The sequence below is a fragment of the Anabrus simplex genome, chromosome 12 (assembly GCF_040414725.1).
Source record: "Anabrus simplex isolate iqAnaSimp1 chromosome 12, ASM4041472v1, whole genome shotgun sequence".
Taxonomy (NCBI): domain Eukaryota; kingdom Metazoa; phylum Arthropoda; class Insecta; order Orthoptera; family Tettigoniidae; genus Anabrus; species Anabrus simplex.
In genome coordinates this window covers 101,009,168-101,028,222 of record NC_090276.1, presented here as the reverse complement: position 1 = coordinate 101,028,222, position 19,055 = coordinate 101,009,168, and the positions used below count along the sequence as shown (strand labels likewise).

The following is a 19,055-nucleotide window of genomic DNA, read 5'->3' as shown; positions in this document are numbered from 1 at the left end:
TCGCAGGAACCGCGGGTACCGACAGATCGTTACCGTGAAAGCACAAGGGTTAAAATGCTAACACTTAATTCAAATGATTAAACTCAGTGGACATTGAAACTGATGGACAATGTTGATGACATTGTGGTTCTGTCAGAATCGATAGAAGAGGCACAGATGGATGACAGTAGCAGGAGAAAGCGAAGAAACTTTAAACCTGCTAGAAAAAGAGGCAAGACAAGATGAACATGGTGTACAAACTAACTATGAACACTTACAACAAGAAGATCATCTTGACCTTTAGACATTACCAGACAGTAATCCGTCCAGAAGCATTATACACACCTGAACGTTTGAACGTGACAAAAATAAGATTGGTTAAAAAATTTGAACTGGTGGGGAGAAAAGTTCCGAGTAAGACACCGGGACAACAGAGGACAGGTCATACAGAAAGAAAGCCAAGAATTGTACCTCAGGTTGGGAAAGTTCTCCAACACCATCCAGAAGAGGAAAGCCATGTCCTTCAGGCATATCTACAAAATGGGCCTAGGAAGACTGACCAACCAGATAGTAAGGTCTTTTGAGACCAGGAAAACTACAGTACATTGGCATCAGGAAGGGAAACTTACAAGTCAAGTTTCCAAGAAGTAGTTAGATCCCAGAACCAAGCACCATGTACAGAAGAGAAGAGGATGAAAACCCAGAAATGGCTGAATGTGGTGCACAGTTGGCCAAAATGAAAGAATAAAAAGGAAAATATAAAAAAATTAACTTTGGCGAATCAGTGGCAGTCCAGGCAAGCACAAAGTTCTCGGTTCAAGTTTTCAGAGGAATGAAAAACTTTGTATTTCATATTTATTACATTTTAGTTTAAATTTTGCATTTTTTCATGTTTTAAAAATATATTCAGAAGTGGTTTACAGTTTCTGAATAATGAAAATTCATAAGTACAGTCTTTGGATAATATCACAGGTTTTAGTTTAAATTTTGCATTTTTTCAGGTTTTCGAAATATATTCAGAAGTGGTTTACAGTTTATGAATAATGAAAATTCAAAAGTACAGTCTTTGGATAATATCACAGGTAATAATCATCATCCTCCTCCCCCTTTCCCCTTATCCAGCTCCTAATATTGCTAATAATAGTGCTGTTAAATGTGTCGTGAAGGCCAGTGCGTTATGAGTTTCCACAGCAAGGTTCTAAAATAAAGCTGTGAATTAAGCATGTAAGAGCAGTCGAATAGTGATACTAGGCATTACAGGTTGAATTGTGGAGCTCTCTCTAGTGAGGCTGCTGCCCCGTGTTACGTATGGTCATGTAGGATTTCAGCTTTGATTTTGGGACCTTGCCGTGGTGAAAGTGTACAAAAGCTAAAACAGTTTACAGTTATTCTGTTCTTGTATTTTTACAGGTTCTTGTACCTCATCTGTGTCGCTGCCATGAATACGCGTTCTCAAAGATCTAGGGCCAAGCGTGCTAACATCAACAATGATGACACTCCTATCGTAAGTGTTGTGCGGTATTCACTTGTTGGAAGTGGAGCATGTTTATCATATCCTTTGCTGCCATTCTGTTCTTTCTGCTTATAGGAAGTAATTGACGACTCAATTTCTGTGTATGGACCCAAGAAGAGAAGACAAGGTCCAGAAATCGTAAGTATCAGCCATTAGCATAGTGCCAGTAGGTAAACAAGACGAAGTAAGAATTGAAGTAAAAAGAAAATTAAATTCCATTTTTAACCCAAAAACAATATGAACTCCCGTAATTCACCCCTTACTACTCGACGTCAATAGCTACAAGGAATCAAATAGCGAATATTTAAGATTAACTTAAATATTACATTTAAGTGGTCCGCCTATTCAATACATATATAATTTATTACATTTGGGACATGTTTCGACCCCTAAGGGACATCATCAACTATAATACACTACAATAATATATCAGAATATCAAATTACATTATTAAATTGGAAAGGCACATTAAAAACATTATTGTATGATCGGACATTTAAAATAAAATTTTGGAAACTTTGTTAAAGTTGCAAGTCATATAATCAATAAATCTGGTTGAATTATTCATTAAACTCTTGATGATGATAAAGTTTGTGGGGAAACTAACAGTTGTATTCATGAAGTCTTAAAATGATCGTAAATGGAGCTTGTCATCCGCGACTTTTGTATTGTATTTTTGAAGCCCACACACAAGTTTGCCTTATGTGAGATTCACTCTGTATCTTTTACTACCTCTGTATGTATATGTATGATATCAATTGTGAATAAAAATGTTTAAAATGTAAAAAAAAAAAAAAAAAAAACCTTCTCGGCTTGCTTTTGTGACTGGTAATTAATTCACACCTGAGAAACAGCGAGGCGTTGCCGATTTTCCGATCACTAGAAGTTCGAGTTTTTCGGTTCCCATCATATTTGTTCCAAGCTTCACTGTAACCCTTTCTTTACTTGTTAACTGCTCGTCACAAACCACAAATGCCATATTGCACAGTTAATGTTGCACAAAATTTGAGTTAGAGTATTTTTTGATTCAAGGGAGGAAATGTTTGCTAAATGTACTGTAATGTATTGAATAGGTGGTTATAAATAAAAGAATTTTTATAATTTTAATATATCATCTTCAATACGGTTTTAATATGAGATTAATTGCAGGAAATGTTTGCTTCGAGAAATCAAGAAATTCGTGTAACCAAATTTCGAGTAATAGAGAAATAATTACACATGAAGAATAGGACAAACGGCAGGAAAATTTAAGTTACTTCAAGATACTGAAAAATTCGAGTAATGGAGGTTCGAGATATTGAGGTTCGACTGTATTGTTATTCGTATGTATGTGTCGTAAATGAAAGTGATTAGGTACTGTACCAGGAACGCACATATAAATTATAAATTTTATTTTTCTAGCATACAATTCAGTTCCAATACATGAACAGCTGTGTGAGAGAATGTTCTCATACCTACTGCACTCCACGAGGGAGAACGCAAGTCAAGCAAGGTCAAGTGACGTCACCGCCGCCCGCAGCTTACTTCCCCTACAGAAGTGTCTCGGCTATTTTTATGAACTTTTTATTGCCTGGATTGATTAACACGAGACCAATGCTGAATTGTAGCTAATGTTCTGGAAACAAAATCCTGCAAATTTGAAATCAATCCGTCCAGTGGTTTCCGAAATATGATAATTTAAAGTTTGGAAGGAATACTCGCCCCTTCATCACCTGATTTTGAGCACTGCTCGCCAGACCTGTATATATAGGCAACTGGGCCAAGGCCATAACCAGTCCCGTGTACAGAGTTCTGCGTGCACAATGTGTGCAGAAAGTATGTTCCATCGCGATTCGCGAGGACGTAATCGTGGCCGCACTCAAACGCTGTTGAAAGAGTAAAAGAACGTTGTACCGTATGTAAAGTTTCCGCCGCGCCGGCGGTAAGATTCTAGACGTTTCTCAAGGTGAATTATCGTCATATAATGCTTGTGAATTTATTAAAAAGGTGAAGCTATAATTGGAAGTTGGAAGTGAAATGTCCAATATTTTTATACGTCACCGTGAACTGTACTAATGCCACATAATTCTGAACTGTGACAGTATCCTAAAATCATTGCGTGTGGTAAACTGCAATCATAATTTAAGACCACTTTAATCAGTATAAGACATAACAGGGCAAAATTTAACCACTTTCCTTGAGCATGTTCTCGATCTTTCGATCACCACTGTGAAAAACCCAGTGAACATTAAGGACTTTTTACAATAATCTTAAATATTACAGACTAGTGTGGTGCAGATACAACCATAAAATCACCTTAATCTGCAAATAATATTTGTTTAGCGACTGTGATAGAGACTGTTACAAATCACATTTTCAAGTGCTTGTGGACTGTGTTCATTACTTTACAATCGTATTTCAGACATAATTAGTGACGATTATGAACTGTGTTAATTCTCAAACCCATGAACTGTGTACATATAAGAACTGTGTTTTCTGCAGCATGGACTGTGAATGTTAATTCAACATCATAAAATCAGTGTAAGAATAGAGCTGTGCATTACGACAGTGTGTAGTATTAATATCCACGATATTTCTGAATTCAGTAGTGCCAATTGAACTTTCCGTGTTCGGACATTACGCCAAGAACAACGGAAATCTTGGCAAAAGTATACGAGATCCTGCTACATAAAATGTCGCTTCCAACGAGGGATTTACATGGTTTCTTTAGTTATGGTACCCATCGTGGGACGTCTACGTGGGAGATAGATGTGGTATCTTCACTGAACATCTCCGGTGCTGAGTTCGAGCCTTCGTCTGCACTCCGCGGAATGTTCCAGACACCAAGTCATCAACTCCAACACTTGTAAGCAGATCTTCTCGTATTCTGAGTGAGTAATCACAACTGACTGACTTTTATAAAGCACTTAGTCCAGTACAGTGCTCTTACAAGTGCTTCGTATGGATACCAATTCATAATTTTATCATCATTTAAAAAGAAGTTCATATTTTGCTATAAATTCATTTTCAAAGTTATTAATTAATTTAATTCACATTACCTAGATGAACTTTAGGATTTTCAAGTGTTTTATTAATTTTTTTCAATTCAATCAAACTTTCCATGACAAGTGTGTGTTCAATTTTGTGATTTGAAAATTAGAAAGACTGTAGGTCAGTACCATAAATAATGAACCGATCCCAGGTGCAAAGTGATATTTTGTGTTTACATTTAAATTAGAAAGACTGTAGGTTGTTCATGTTCTATAGAAGAATAATTATTTTTTTGATATTCTCAAGCAAACAGACGTCGAGAAGATCACAACATAAATCTTTTGTTTTATATTTTTGGCAAATAACAAGTATAAATTTGAGGTTTCCATTCGATTGATATATTTGTGGATATTGTTAATAAATTTTACAAAAAAAAGTATTACCATCTATTATTCGCCCTGCGATACTATCCGTCTCTGTACCCTTCCCATGCTCAAACCCCACAATCATTTCCCGGTACAGTATATTTTAATGTAACCATTTTTATGTTGTTTTTGAGTTGAAGATTTTAAATTTAATGGTCAATTCACATAGTTACTGCAATATGCATGCTTTTTATCCTTTTTTTTTTTTTTTCACTTAGACCATGGCACAATATATGTGATAAAATTCAAGAATTAAAACATCTTCCTATTTTTGATTTCTAAAAGTTGGCAGCTATGCAGTTATTTCCGAGCTTTAGTGCATGCAGTTTCCTAAGTTGTCAGTTTTGCTGTTTTAATATTGTAACTCCATCCTGATGAGCTGAACTCTCTTTATGTTTAAATATTTTCTTGCTCATTTGCTGACCTTTATTTTCAGGTCCACCAGTTGCACAAATATAAACTGAACCTCATTGCTGTGAAATGTTCATCCCTTGTGATGTGCTTTCAGTTCGCAAGTCGCTAACTTCTTTACAAATTTTGCAGCCAAGTTTCTTATTTTTTACCACCAACCATTTATACTTATTGTTAAATTCCAGATTTTTCTCCAAATCCCAGCATTCGGGATAGTCTTCTGCCCCACTTTTGCATCACCACACCACACTGTTGGCATTTCCCGTCATTGCTTACGTTCGAATCATTAACTTTCAGCTTTTTTGGATTCCTGGGTGGATGTATAATAGTTCGTTATTTTCTTCATCCTTCAAAACTAACTACACACACAAAATAACAACCTAACTCACCATCAAATAATATCTTACATGCTTATAAGAATGAAACTTCCTTTTCCACTATTGTTAGAGTATGTACCATCAAATTGTTTCTGTTCAGGTGTTCAGATTACCAATATGGTCTAATACTTTCTTTACACACGCCGTTAAGAAATTGAAAGTCTAATCACGAAAGTCACGCCGCTTTTCAGTGCAAATCACACAACAAATCACATACTCAAGAAAATTGAAAGGCAGGCAAAAGCCAGCGATCGTAAGTACCTACATTAAATATACAGTCAACATACGGCACTAACATACTTATTTTTGCCTAAATGAGTAAAATTTTTTCCAATAAGGCAGCAATCACAAAGCTTTAGTTGAGAGGATAATAATATGGCCTAATGTTTCGAACCTGCTGCTTAGTGCTGAGTTGCTGACCAAGGGAAACTGATTTGATAGGTCGATTTAAATTGAGGATTACTCTAAATCTTCAGTTGTTGTGAACAGGGCGTTGACGTCAGCTGATCGATGAACTTTCAAGTCGGAACTAATATTTGCCAGACTAGATAGAAATGTACCAATATTTTTTCTTAAACAGTCTTCAAATGTTTTAAGGGGTACACGTACCCCACGCTTCCCCCTGGAAAAGAAAGCCCTGGTTATTTTTAATGTTCTGAATTTGCTGTGCACTGAGTTGGATTGTACATTTCTGACTAATGCGTAATGTTCTTGTGACAGATAACACTGGATGAAGATGATATCAAGACCAGAGGAGCTTCCATCAAGCCTGAAGTGGAATGTATCGACAACGACGATGTGGTGAGTTAAAAATGACAATAAGATGTTGTGTTTATCTTCACTAATACTGGATAACACAAATAAGTTCACACTTTTTGGACAAAATGAAGAAAATACAGACATTCACCTCCAATTTTGTTGTTTTTACCTAAATATCTTACAATGGAAGAATGTATATTTTTCTTAATAAATGAAAATATTTTTATTTATATTACATGTATTTTAGAGAAAATACTCATATTTTGCCAGTCCTCCCTTGTTTTCTTATCACATCTTGTACCCCGCGTGGCATACTTTCAGTATATTTCAGTGCTCTTTCCTTCAGTTCTAAATTGTGATGCCAATATAAAAGTAAGTTTTTCTTTCAACACTAACCTATTAGAAAGTTTTTCTTGTGAAATTTCTCTGTTTAACAGTTCCCATACATTTTCTATGGAGTGAAGGTCAGAAGACCATGGAGGAAGTGGGAATTTTCTCATCTGAGAGGGACTTTTTACTGTGGCATGGTGCCCCAACTTGCATAAATATATAATCATCATCGTCACGGAACCAGTCATGAATTTGCGATAATAATCCTCTTCTTAACTGATCTTTGCGCAACGTTCCCTCAACAAAGCACAGCCGAACTGACCCTTTACCACTTTACAGATCATGATTGAAGGAGGGTGCTTCACACTTTTCTCCAAATATTCTTTTCACATATTGGGTTTTGTTGCCTGCCTACTGCCATTTCTTGATGGATACAGTACCTGTGCATCTCGTGGCACAGGTCAGACTATTTAAGTTCCAGCCTCATCCATGGCTGTGACAATATGCAAGCTGCTGGTGGTGTGCACGACCAGTGGCTCTCATTGTTATGAAATGTGTTGCTCATAGGATCAGTCATGGTGCAGTGGCACCTTCTGATCCACTGAGGAAAGCAATGGCAAACTACCTCACTCCTCATCTTGCCTAGAACGCCTCATTTTGATGCTACCATCGGTTGTTGCGGTTTCCCCTTGACTGCATAACCTTTGGTGGTGCTATTTGAGGATCCAACCAGCCTCTGGGCTGAGGACCTAACAGGCAGACTTGAAACAATGACTCATCACTAAAACTAACCTGAAATAATGAAGAGCTTGTGAAAATATGGTAAATTTTACAGTGTTCTTAAATAACACAAGGTAAAAAATTAAACCTTTTTATCCCCAGTCTTTAACATGAGCATGTTCTTTCGCCCATTTCAAATGCTTTTCTTTCATAATAGGTGTTAGTTTTGGCTTTCTTACAGGTCATCGACGGTGCATATGAAGAGAATGCTTTCACACCAGATCTACATAACTCTTCTACAATGTCTTCATTAGTTGACGATCGCTTTTCTTTCACTGCCAGGAGAAATAATATTTTTGAAATAATTTTTTTCTGCCACAATTTCCCTTTTTGCAGCCGAACTCTCTGGAGTAGAAAATTTTCTTTAATTCGACATTAGTAAATGCCTAACTAAATACTTCTTTTCACTAGAAATGTCTTTTTCTGTTTCACTTTTTAGGTTTTCTCAAACACAGAATGATGAAAATTGCCTTTCTAATATGAACCTGTAAAATTCTTAATTGAAAATGCAAACTAATGTTCCAGTATGGCTAATAGAACTCCTAAAGTATCATTTTATTGTCCTTAAAGTAATAAAACACTCAGAAGACTATTTTAACCGTAATAACACGCAGAATCACACAGCACTTTGAAATGTAAACAGATATACACTGTTATTCAGAGTTGCCAAAACCACAGTAAGGTTACAAAAATTCCTTTTATGTATCAGACAAGTGTCAGTACCATTTTACAGACATCATACAAGATAGACATTTTCTTTTTTTGAAATGTGATCACACTGTGTATATTGATATTTTTTACAAGTTGCTTCATGCCACGCCAACACGGATAGATCTTATGGCAGCATTGGGATGGGAAAGGGCTGGGAGTGGGAAGGAAGCGGCCGTGGCCTTAATTAAGGAACAGCCCCAGCATATGCCTGGTGTGAAAATAGGAAACCACGGAAAACCCCAGGTACTTGAATTTATCCACCAGTTGAAAGCCCATTCCATCTTCAGATTATTGTGCTAGGATCTGTTTGGATCTTGACATAAGCCTGTTCTTACTGTTATTTTTGTCGCACAGTATTTAATCATATGATGATTACTCAGTATAGATAACACTAGAAAACTAGTGGCCCACATTATGCAACTATCTGATAGCGTCACAGGTCTCAGGGCTTTCTCTTGACGCAGTCGCTCGCTTTGTTACAGCACCAGTATCCAGGGGGACCAAAGCTATCTTGGCTTCTTTGGAGGATCAAAGGAGTTGGGGATTTCTTCAGTTACTTTCCTGCATGTGTCTCATGTGTGGTGCTAAGTACACATCAATACATCATCATAGGCAAAATACAGTAAAAGATGTTGATCTGCTGAGACACTGTAGACAGGGATGCTTGAGGAGCCTTATAGTGCCTGCACCGAGGGGAACACCTTCTCTGTCCAGTTAAACTGCATGCCTTCTCTAAGGCTATCTAATTGAACTTGAACTAATGTTATGCAAGATACTTGCATTTGCAAATGTTAGGTGTCTCTACCATCGGCCTAAGTGCCCCTCTGGTGGGATTAAGGACAATTAATTCTTAAGGCAAAGTTGATTTTCTCAGTTGGACTAACCTTAGTTTTTGAAGATTGTTTTGTTCTTTTGTCAAAGTTGTCAACACTTCTGCCCTCTCCAACTTCTGTACCTATCAACCACTCAGAAATTTCGTGAATATTTTCTCTAACCAATTAAAATTGGGGGTGTATACAGGCATCCAGCATATCTGTAAAGAGTTCTGGAAAGTTAAATACTATAAAAGCTGGGCACTCGAGGGCTGTATCGTCATCTTCATCGCTTCAGTTTATTGTGTGTGGCGTGTACTAGTTAGTTAGTTAGTTAGTTAGTTAGTAATGTTTTATTTTACCTGGCAAGATTAAGGCCTTCTTCCATCTAACCAGGCACTGAATTATACATATACACTGACTGACAGAGCAAATGCAACACCAAGGAGGAGTGGTTCGAAAGGGATGAAAGTTGGGGAAAAAACAGAGACGGCACGGACGAATAATTGATGTTTATTTCAAACCGATATGCAGGTTACACAATGCGCACGGCATCGACTCAGTAGGATGTAGGACCACCGCGAGCGGCGATGCACGCAGAAACACGTCGAGGTACAGAGTCAATAAGAGTGCGGATGGTGTCCTGAGGGATGGTTCTCCATTCTCTGTCAACCATTTGCCACAGTTGGTCGTCCGTACGAGGCTGGGGCAGAGTTTGCAAACGGCGTCCAATGAGATCCCACACGTGTTCGATTGGTGAGAGATCCGGAGAGTACGCTGGCCACGGAAGCATCTGTACACCTCGTAGAGCCTGTTGGGAGATGCGAGCAGTGTGTGGGCGGGCATTATCCTGCTGAAACAGAGCATTGGGCAGCCCCTGAAGGTACGGGAGTGCCACCGGCCGCAGCACATGCTGCACGTAGCGGTGGTCATTTAACGTGCTTTGAATACGCACTAGAGGTGACGTGGAATCATACGCAGTAGCGCCCCAAACCATGATGCCGCGTTGTCTAGCGGTAGGGCGCTCCACAGTTACTGCCGGATTTGACCTTTCTCCACGCCGACGCCACACTCGTCTGCGGTGACTATCACTGACAAAACAGAAGCGTGACTCATCGGAGAACACGACGTTCCGCCATTCCCTCATCCAAGTCGCTCTAGCCCGGCACCATGCCAGGCGTGCACGTCTATGCTGTGGAGTCAATGGTAGTCTTCTGAGCGGACACCGGGAGTGCAGGCCTCCTTCAACCAATCGACGGGAAATTGTTCTGGTCGACATTGGAACAGCCAGGGTGTCTTGCACATGCTGAAGAATGGCGGTTGACGTGGCGTGCGGGGCTGCCATCGCTTGGCGGCGGATGCGCCGATCCTCGCGTGCTGACGTCACTCGGGCTGCGCCTGGACCCCTCGCACGTGCCACATGTCCCTGCGCCAACCATCTTCGCCACAGGCGCTGCACCGTGGACACATCCCTATGGGTATCGGCTGCGATTTGACGAAGCGACCAACCTGCCCTTCTCAGCCCGATCACCATACCCCTCGTAAAGTCGTCTGTCTGCTGGAAATGCCTCCGTTGACGGCGGCCTGGCATTCTTAGCTATACACGTGTCCTGTGGCACACGACAACACGTTCTACAATGACTGTCGGCTGAGAAATCACGGTACGAAGTGGGCCATTCGCCAACGCCGTGTCCCATTTATCGTTCGCTACGTGCGCAGCACAGCGGCGCATTTCACATCATGAGCATACCTCAGTGACGTCAGTCTACCCTGCAATTGGCATAAAGTTCTGACCACTCCTTCTTGGTGTTGCATTTGCTCTGTCAGTTAGTGTATTACATTGCATCACTTTGGAATAATAGATTTAATACTAATTAAATTAATAGTAATGCAAGAATGATGAGTGATAAGATTAAATTAAGATGAAATAAATTAGATATAAAAAAAAGGATAAATTCTTAAAACTAATATCCTACATGTAAAAAGAGGTAGTACATAAAATTTAATAACATTTGAAAAACAGGTCGGGTAAGAATTTTAGACTAATCTTCTACCAGAACATCCATGACAATAGAGTGGTTGTGAGTAGCAGCATCAAGTTTACAGATGATCCTTACTGGTGCATAAAATGTCTCCACAGGGCTTCCTTGAAAGTGCGAATAGCACTTAACCCTCTGATACCTTCGGGAAGGAGGTTCCACTCCCGGCAGGCAATTACCGTGAATGATTTATCGTACATGGCAAATCTATGGGTAGTTGGAATTATTAGTAGATCTGGTGTTAAGACTGTTATAAGAGGATAGGTATTTGAAATATATAGTAAGGTAAAATGGCTGTGAAGAATGAAGGATTTTATGGAGATGGCATAGGGTATGAACAGTGCAACGGATTTCTAGTTGGGGCCAAGAAAGGTGGTTGTATGAAGGAGTTACATGGTCATAATACCATAGCTTACAAACGTATCTCACACATGCATTTTGACCACGTTGTAAACTGCTCAATAACTTGCACCCAGCGTCTCTATAAATCACGTCACAATAATCGAAATGAGGGAAAACCAGAGCTTTTACCAGCATTTTTTAGTGTTTCAGGAAATATAACCGTGCAGCATGTGCAGTGCAGAGAATGTTTTCTGAGTGATGTTCGTAATATGCGTTTTCCATGGCATGTCATCATCGAAAGTAACGCCTAGGACTTTTACTGATGACGTGAATGGTATGTTAGTTTTACATAACCTTATAGATAAAATCTCTGGTCGATTGACCTTCACGTGTAGTTTCGGGATCCAAGGATGATGGCTTGCGTTTTTGCTCGGTTTAACTTAAGACCACATCTCAAAGACCAAGAAGAAAACGATGTTAGATCCTGATTGATTTTGTCTATGGCCGGAAATATTATATCTGGAGGTGTATGGAGGTACATTTGTACATCATCAGTGTTAATATGGTGTTTGCAGTGCGTTAGGTTTTGGGAGACATCACTAATGTAAATAGAAAAAAGAAGAGGTCCTAACACCGACCCTTGGGGCACACCACACTGCACTGACCGCCAAGTTGATTTATTTATCCTGTCTGTAACACACTGCCAACGGCCATGCAGGTAGGAGTGCAACCAAAGGAACGCAGTCTCTGAGAATACAATTTAGAGAGAAAAATGTCAATGTCAACAGAGTAAAAAGCTTTGCTCAAGTCTAGAGGTATAAAAACTGTCACTTCCTTGTTGTCCATTGCTTCTCAGATGTCTTCTGTGACCTTCAGTAGTGTCGTTGTGGTACTGTGTGCTTGACGAAAACCAGATTGTAGTGGGTCAAGTAAGTTGTAAGTTGTCATGTAGTCTGTTATTTGTCTATGAGCGATGAACTCTAGCGCTTTGGATAAAGCAGAAAGTATGCAGATGGCTCTATAGTCAGATGGTTCAGAAGGAGAAGCTACTTTTTTTAGAGGATGTATAATGCCCGCTTTCCATGTTTCGCAAAATGTGCTGTCTACAAGGGAAGAGTTAAATATGTTCATTAATGCAGGTAATATCACGTCCAGAATAATTTTTAGCAACTCTATTCCTATACTGTCATTTCCTTTTGCTGTTGATGTTATCCGATTTATAGCAAACCTGACTTGTGAGTGTGTTGCTGGACGGATGTATCCATCTGTTCACGTCTTTACATAATTCCGATCAAGAACTTCCTGTTTCAGGGCTGCATTTAATGTGCAGTTAGAAGAAAAGTAATTGTTCAGTTTTTCCAAGGGTATATTTATTTTGTTGTCGTCTCGTCCCGTCCTTTTGTAATGCCAAAGCTATTTATGAATTTCCACAACATCGCGATGTTAATTGTTACGACATCAGAATCTTCCCCTTCCTTTTCCGGAATGCCGAAAATACGGATACATTGCCACCGCTGGTATTGCTCCAGTTCATCTTGCTTGTTTTTAAAGTCACTTTTGATTTTCACAAGTTCTCTGTCCTTTGTCTGAAGCTGGTCTTGTAATAGTTTGACAATATCCATGCACTCCGCTCTTAGTTCCTGGAGCTGCAACATTAGGGGCCCCAGAGTAATGGTTTGTAATTAGGGACTGTAACTGTTCGGCTACGGCCTGCTTAACAAGTTCTTGTATGCTGGCGCCATGTTGTGGGCTGGCTTGGGGAAGCTTTCTTAGGAGCCATTATGAAAACTTACTAGAACACTGTCAGTTTACTTTAGTTAACTTCAGTACAAATCTGATAACGTATTTCTCACTTCAAGCACTATATCACCTGCAATTTATAATTTTTGCGAGAGAAAGTTTGCATGCGACTAGCAACTAGCGGCCATGATGTTAGCCGTGTACTGAGGGGGTATGGGCCGCAGGTCGGCATTCGGAAGGCCCAGCAACTCAAGGTAATGGCAGAATTTTCTTAACATGTGATACATCCGGCATATAGCTTGAATGGAATGTTTCAAACTTTTGTATTCATGTAAACTTCTAATTTCATGATTTAAATGTAAATTTTCGGCAAGTCTGAGGACTCTGTTCAAATCCTTACTGGGAAACATGTAATGTAAGGAAACAAAGTGATCACCCTCTGTTGATTCCCATTCAACTTGGTATGGGGTGACTCAAGTTTCTAATCATCTAAAATTTTTAACACTCTTTTGGTGATGGTTCATGTTTGTGGGTTACTGTAGTCACGTCCTAGTTCGTGAACCATGGGCAACGGCTGAGTGGTCTAGTAAGTGGTCCTGAGAGTCGGGATACCAGTTGCTATGGAATGGGAGTGGGCATCTTGGACATATTCTGAGACATGGCCCTCCTTGTGCTCAGGCGGCAAGGACTATACAATTCATCGGAGGTCCCTAACCCGTTAGAGGAGAGATCCTCACTTGGACTATGTGCAAGTAGGGTAGCATCCTGCTTCATGAATCTGCATGTGCTAGGAGTAAGTGATATTCGAGTGAGGGGAGATAATGAGGAAGAGATTGGAGATTATAAAGTGTACTTGACGGGTGTTAGAAAGGGAAGGGCAGAGTCTGAGGTAGGGCTCTTTATCAGGAATACCATTGCATGCAACATAGTTTCTGTTAGGCACATAAATGAGCGAATGATGTGGGTAGATTTGTCAGTTGGAGGAATTAGGACAAGAATTGTGTCCGTGTATTCACCACGTGAGGGTGCAGATGAGGATGAAGTTGACAATTTTTATGAAGCATTGAGTGACATCGTGGTCAGGGTCAACAGCAAGGATAAAATAGTGCTAATGGGCGATTTCAATGCGAGAGTTGGGAATAGAACTGAAGGATACGAAAGGGTGATTGGTAAATGTGGGGAAGATATGGAAGCTAATGGGAATGGGAAGCGTATGCTGGACTTCTGTGCTAGTATGGGTTTAGCTGTTACGAATACATTCTTCAAGCATAAGACTATTCACCGCTACACGTGGGAGGCTAGGGGTACCAGATCCATAATAGACTATATCTTAACAGACTTTGAATTCAGGAAATCTGTTAGGAATGTACGAGTTTTTCGTGGATTTTTCGATGATACAGACCACTGTCTGATCTGTAGTGAACTAAGTATCTCTAGGCCTAGGGTAGAGAAAGTGAAATCTGTCTGCAAACGAATAAGGGTAGAAAATCTCCAGGACGAGGAAATTAGACAGAAGTACATGGATATGATTAGTGAGAAGTTTTGAACAGCAGACAGTAAGCAGGTTCAGGATATAGAAAGAGAATGGGTGGCATACAGGGATGCTGTAGTAGAAACAGCAAGGGAATGCCGAGGAACAACAGTGTGTAAAGATGGGAAAAGGCGAACATCTTGGTGGAATGATGAAGTGGGAGCAGCCTGTAAACATAAAAAGAAGGCTTATCAGAAATGGCTCCAAACAAGGGCCAAGGCAGGCAGGGATTTGTACGTAGATGAAAGAAAAAGAGCGAAACAAATAGTTGTTGAATCCAAAAAGAAGTCAAAGGAAGATTTTGGTAATAATCTGGAAAGGCTGGGTCAAGCAGCAGGGAAACATTCCTGGACAGTAATAAAGAATCTTAGGAAGAGAGGGAAAAAGGAAATGAACAGTGTTTTGAGTAATTCAGGTGAACTCATAATAGATCCCAGGGAATCACTGGAGAGGTGGAGGGAATATTTTGAATATCTTCTCAATGTAAAAGGAAATCATCCTGGTGGTGTTGCAAACAGCCAAGCTCATGGGGAGGAGGAAAATGATGTTGGTGAAATTATGCTTGAGGAAATGGAAAGGATGGTAAATAAACTCCATTGTCATAAGGCAGCAGGAATAGATGAAATTAGACCTGAAATGGTGTGAAGTATAGTGGGAAGGCAGGGATGAAATGGCTTCATAGAGTAGTAAAATTAGCGTTTAGTGTTGGTAAGGTACCTTCAGATTGGACAAAAACAGTAATTGCACCTATCTATAAGCAAGGGAACAGGAAGGATTGCAACAACTATCGAGGTATTTCATTGATTAGTATACCAGGCAAAGTATTCACTGGCATCTTGGAAGGGAGGGTGCGATCAGTCGTTGAGAGGAAGTTGGATGAAAACCAGTGTGGTTTCAGACCACAGAGAGGCTGTCAGGATCAGATTTTCAGTATGCGCCAGGCAATTGAAAAATGCTACGAGAGGAATAGGCAGTTGTGTTTAGGTTTCGTAGATCTTGAGAAATCATATGACAGGGTACCGAGGGAAAAGATGTTCACTATACTGGGGGACTATGGAATTATAGGTAGATTATTAAAATCAATCAAAATCATTTATGTTGACAATTGGGCTTCCGTGAGAATTGATGGTAGAATGAGTTCTTGGTTCAGGGTACTTACAGTGGTTAGACAAGGCTGTAGTCTTTCACCTGTGCTGTTCGTAGTTTACATGGATCATCTGCTGAAAGGTATAAAGTGGCAGGGAGGGATTCAGTTAGGTGGAAATGTAGTAAGCAGTTTGGCCTATGGTGACGACTTGGTCTTAATGGCACACTGTGGGTGGGGGCGGTAGAATAACACCCACGGTATCCCCTGCCTGTTGTAAGAGGCGACTAAGAGGTGCCCCAGGGGCTCTGAACTTTGGAGCGTGGGTTGGCGACCACGGGGCCCTCAGCTGAGTCCTGCATCGCTTCCACTTTCTTGTTCCAGGCTCCTCACTTTCATCTATCCTATCCGACCTCTCTTGGTCAACTCTTGTTCTTTTCCGACCCCGACGCTATTAGGTTTGTGAGGGCTAGGGAGTCTTTTATTTTCATGCCCTTTGTTGCCCTTGTCTTCCTTTGGCCAATACCTTCATTTTTCGAAGTGTCAGGCCCCTTCCATTTTCCCTCTGATTAGTGTTATATAGAGGATGGTTGCCTTGTTGTACTTCCTCTTAAAACAATAATCACCACCACCACCACCACCACGCACACTGTGCCAAAAGGCTGCAGTCTTGGAACTTAAAAATAGGTGCAATGAGTGTGGTATGAAAATTAGCCTCTCGAAGACTAAATTGGTGTCAGTAGGGAAGAAATTCAACAGATTGAATGTCAGATTGGTGATACAAAGCTAGAACAGGTCGATAATTTCAAGTATTTAGGTTGTGTGTTCTCCCAGGATGGTAATATAGTGAGAGAGTATGAATCAAGGTGTCGTAAAGCTAATGCAGTGAGCTCGCAGTTGCGATCAGCAGTATTCTGTAAGAAGGAAGTCAGCTCCCAGACGAAACTATCTTTACATCGGTCTGTTTTCAGATCAACTTTGCTTTACGGGAGCGAAACTGGGTGGACTCAGGATATCTTATTCATAAGTTAGAAGTAAAAGACATGAAAGTAGCAAGAATGATTGCTGGTACAAACAGGTGGGAACAATGGCAGGAGGGTATTCAGAATGAGGAGATAAAGGCTAATTTAGGAATGAACTCGATGGATGAAGCTGTACACATAAGCTGGCTTCGGTGGTGGGGTCATGTGAGGCGAATGGAGGAGGATAGGTTACCTAGGAGAATAATGGACTCTGTTATGGAGGGTAAGAGAAGTAGAGGTAGACCAAGACGACGATGGTTAGACTCTGTTTCTAATGATTTAAAGATAAGAGGTATAGAACTAAATGAGGCCACAACACTAGTTGCAAATCGAGGATTGTTTAGTAAATTCTCAGAGGCATGCAGACTGAACGCTGAAAGGCATAACTGTCTATAATGATTATGTATGTGTGTTTTGGTATTTAATATTTCTCTTTTAGTCACCCTAGCGTGGAATAGGCTTAGCCTCTGTATCTTTGGGCTGTAAGCTCACTTAGGGTTTTCAAAATTATTCTAGGAGTGCTAGTGTTTCGCGTCCTAGCCTTTTGCCTTTTGTTACATTAAGGCCATTTAGTATGGGCACTCATTGCACCTGTTAATGTTTTGGGAACAGAAAGTGAAAACCTGTTAAGTGGAAGATGAGCCCAAACAACGCTAAGTGATGGTAAATATGTTACTTGAAGGTATAACCTTGTGCACTATAAAAAATGTATGCTGCTGTGAGTCTGTACTGTAGACTCGTAGGCTATGTAAGTCAATGGAGCAAATATGCTCGTATAAAACAGTGTACCTGCTCATCCCTTCGTATATTATCTTGTTGATAATTCTCTCTAGTTTTGTACCTGACGTTTGGACTTTGAATCGTTGTTGGAGCTGATGAGCTCATTATTATATTGTTATTGTTTATTCAGATTTTTTATTTATCAGATTTTTTTAAAAAAAGGGAGGAAAGAAATAAAATTTCAAAATTTATTAGTGCATTAACTTATGCTCTGGTCATTTCCTTGTCCACCCATTTCACCCCAGCACCTTCTTACACCTCTGTGATTCCCATAAGTCCCCATTAGAAATCTTCCTTTGTAAGAATTTCTGCAGAAGAAAAATTCATGAATTAATATTGGTGTGTCTTCCTCAGTAAAGGTTTCTTACTTTGATGACATTTTATAGCTTTTTGTTTTGTTTACAGATAACACTTGGAGACGAAGAGGATGAAATCCTCTGCCTGGAGGAGGTGAAGACAATCCCAGCTCCAGTCACCAAACCTGCTCAATCTAAAGTAAGTTCTCAGGTGATGACGTTTGATGCCATTAGGCTGCCTACATGTCAATTTTTGGCACCAGGTGGCCGAGTGAACCAGGTCTCTGTAGGGTAATCTATAGGTAAATATTAAATGTGATTGGACCTTTTCGTGCCCTTGAAAAATGCGAAAACCTCTGCTGGGTTTGAAGCTGCAATGTTGGGATGCAAAGGCTGACACTCAATCGCTGACATTATTGTGTGTGTGTTGGGTATTCAGCCTGAAGGCTGGTTTGATCCTCCACAGCTCCACCAAAAGCTATCACAGACAACCTAGGCATCACTGAAGAGGCATACTAGGGAAATGAGGAGTGAGATAGTTTCCCCAATGCTTTCCCCTCCCTGACATTGACTGCAGCAAACTGTTTGATAAATGTCACACTCGGCACAAAGAAAAGATGTGCAACCGTTCATACAAGATATTACAGAAGGGTAGTTGCATATCATTTCCTGTGGAAACATACTTCATTAATGTTTGTGATTCAACTGTAACAAATTATACCTACAAACCATAAAATATGTTGAATTTTTTTGCATCTTGCTTTCAGTTTTGTTTGATCTCATCATTTCCCCTTTGTACAGTTTGCGTATTTGCTGGGAGATCTTTAGAAGATAGTTCCAGCAGCCAATGTTGTTGCTTCTTTAGCACCACCCAGAAACTGAGAACATTCTAACTATGACCTTTCCATTCTTAGTGAATGTTTTCAGAAATGGAGACTCCAACCAATTTAGGTTACCTTTGTAACCAAACACCAGCAAAACTGAGGTGTCCTGCTTTCATCTAAATAAAAAAATGGCAAGCTGTACTCTCCAAGTGTCTTTTAACGGTAAGGTCCTCAGACACAACAACTACCCAAAGTACTTAGGTATAACATTAGATCGGACACTCTCCTTCAGGCAACGTCTAGTAAATACAGCAGCAAAGATTAGGAGTT

General features: G+C 40.0%; 1 protein-coding gene across 5 annotated transcripts in view; it reads left to right on the top strand.

Annotated features, from left to right (window-relative positions):
- The window catches only part of LOC136884336 (uncharacterized), a 291,392-nt gene that overhangs the window by 49,725 nt on the left and 222,612 nt on the right, over nt 1-19,055 (top strand). For all 5 annotated transcript variants that reach the window (XM_067156442.2, XM_067156440.2, XM_067156441.2 and 2 more), the window contains 4 exons: nt 1,390-1,483; nt 1,568-1,630; nt 6,396-6,476; nt 18,011-18,100. In XM_067156442.2, coding sequence (XP_067012543.2) covers nt 1,418-1,483; nt 1,568-1,630; nt 6,396-6,476; nt 18,011-18,100 — 300 coding nt within the window. In that variant the 5' untranslated portion in view covers nt 1,390-1,417. The remainder of the gene's footprint in view (nt 1-1,389; nt 1,484-1,567; nt 1,631-6,395; nt 6,477-18,010; nt 18,101-19,055) is intronic.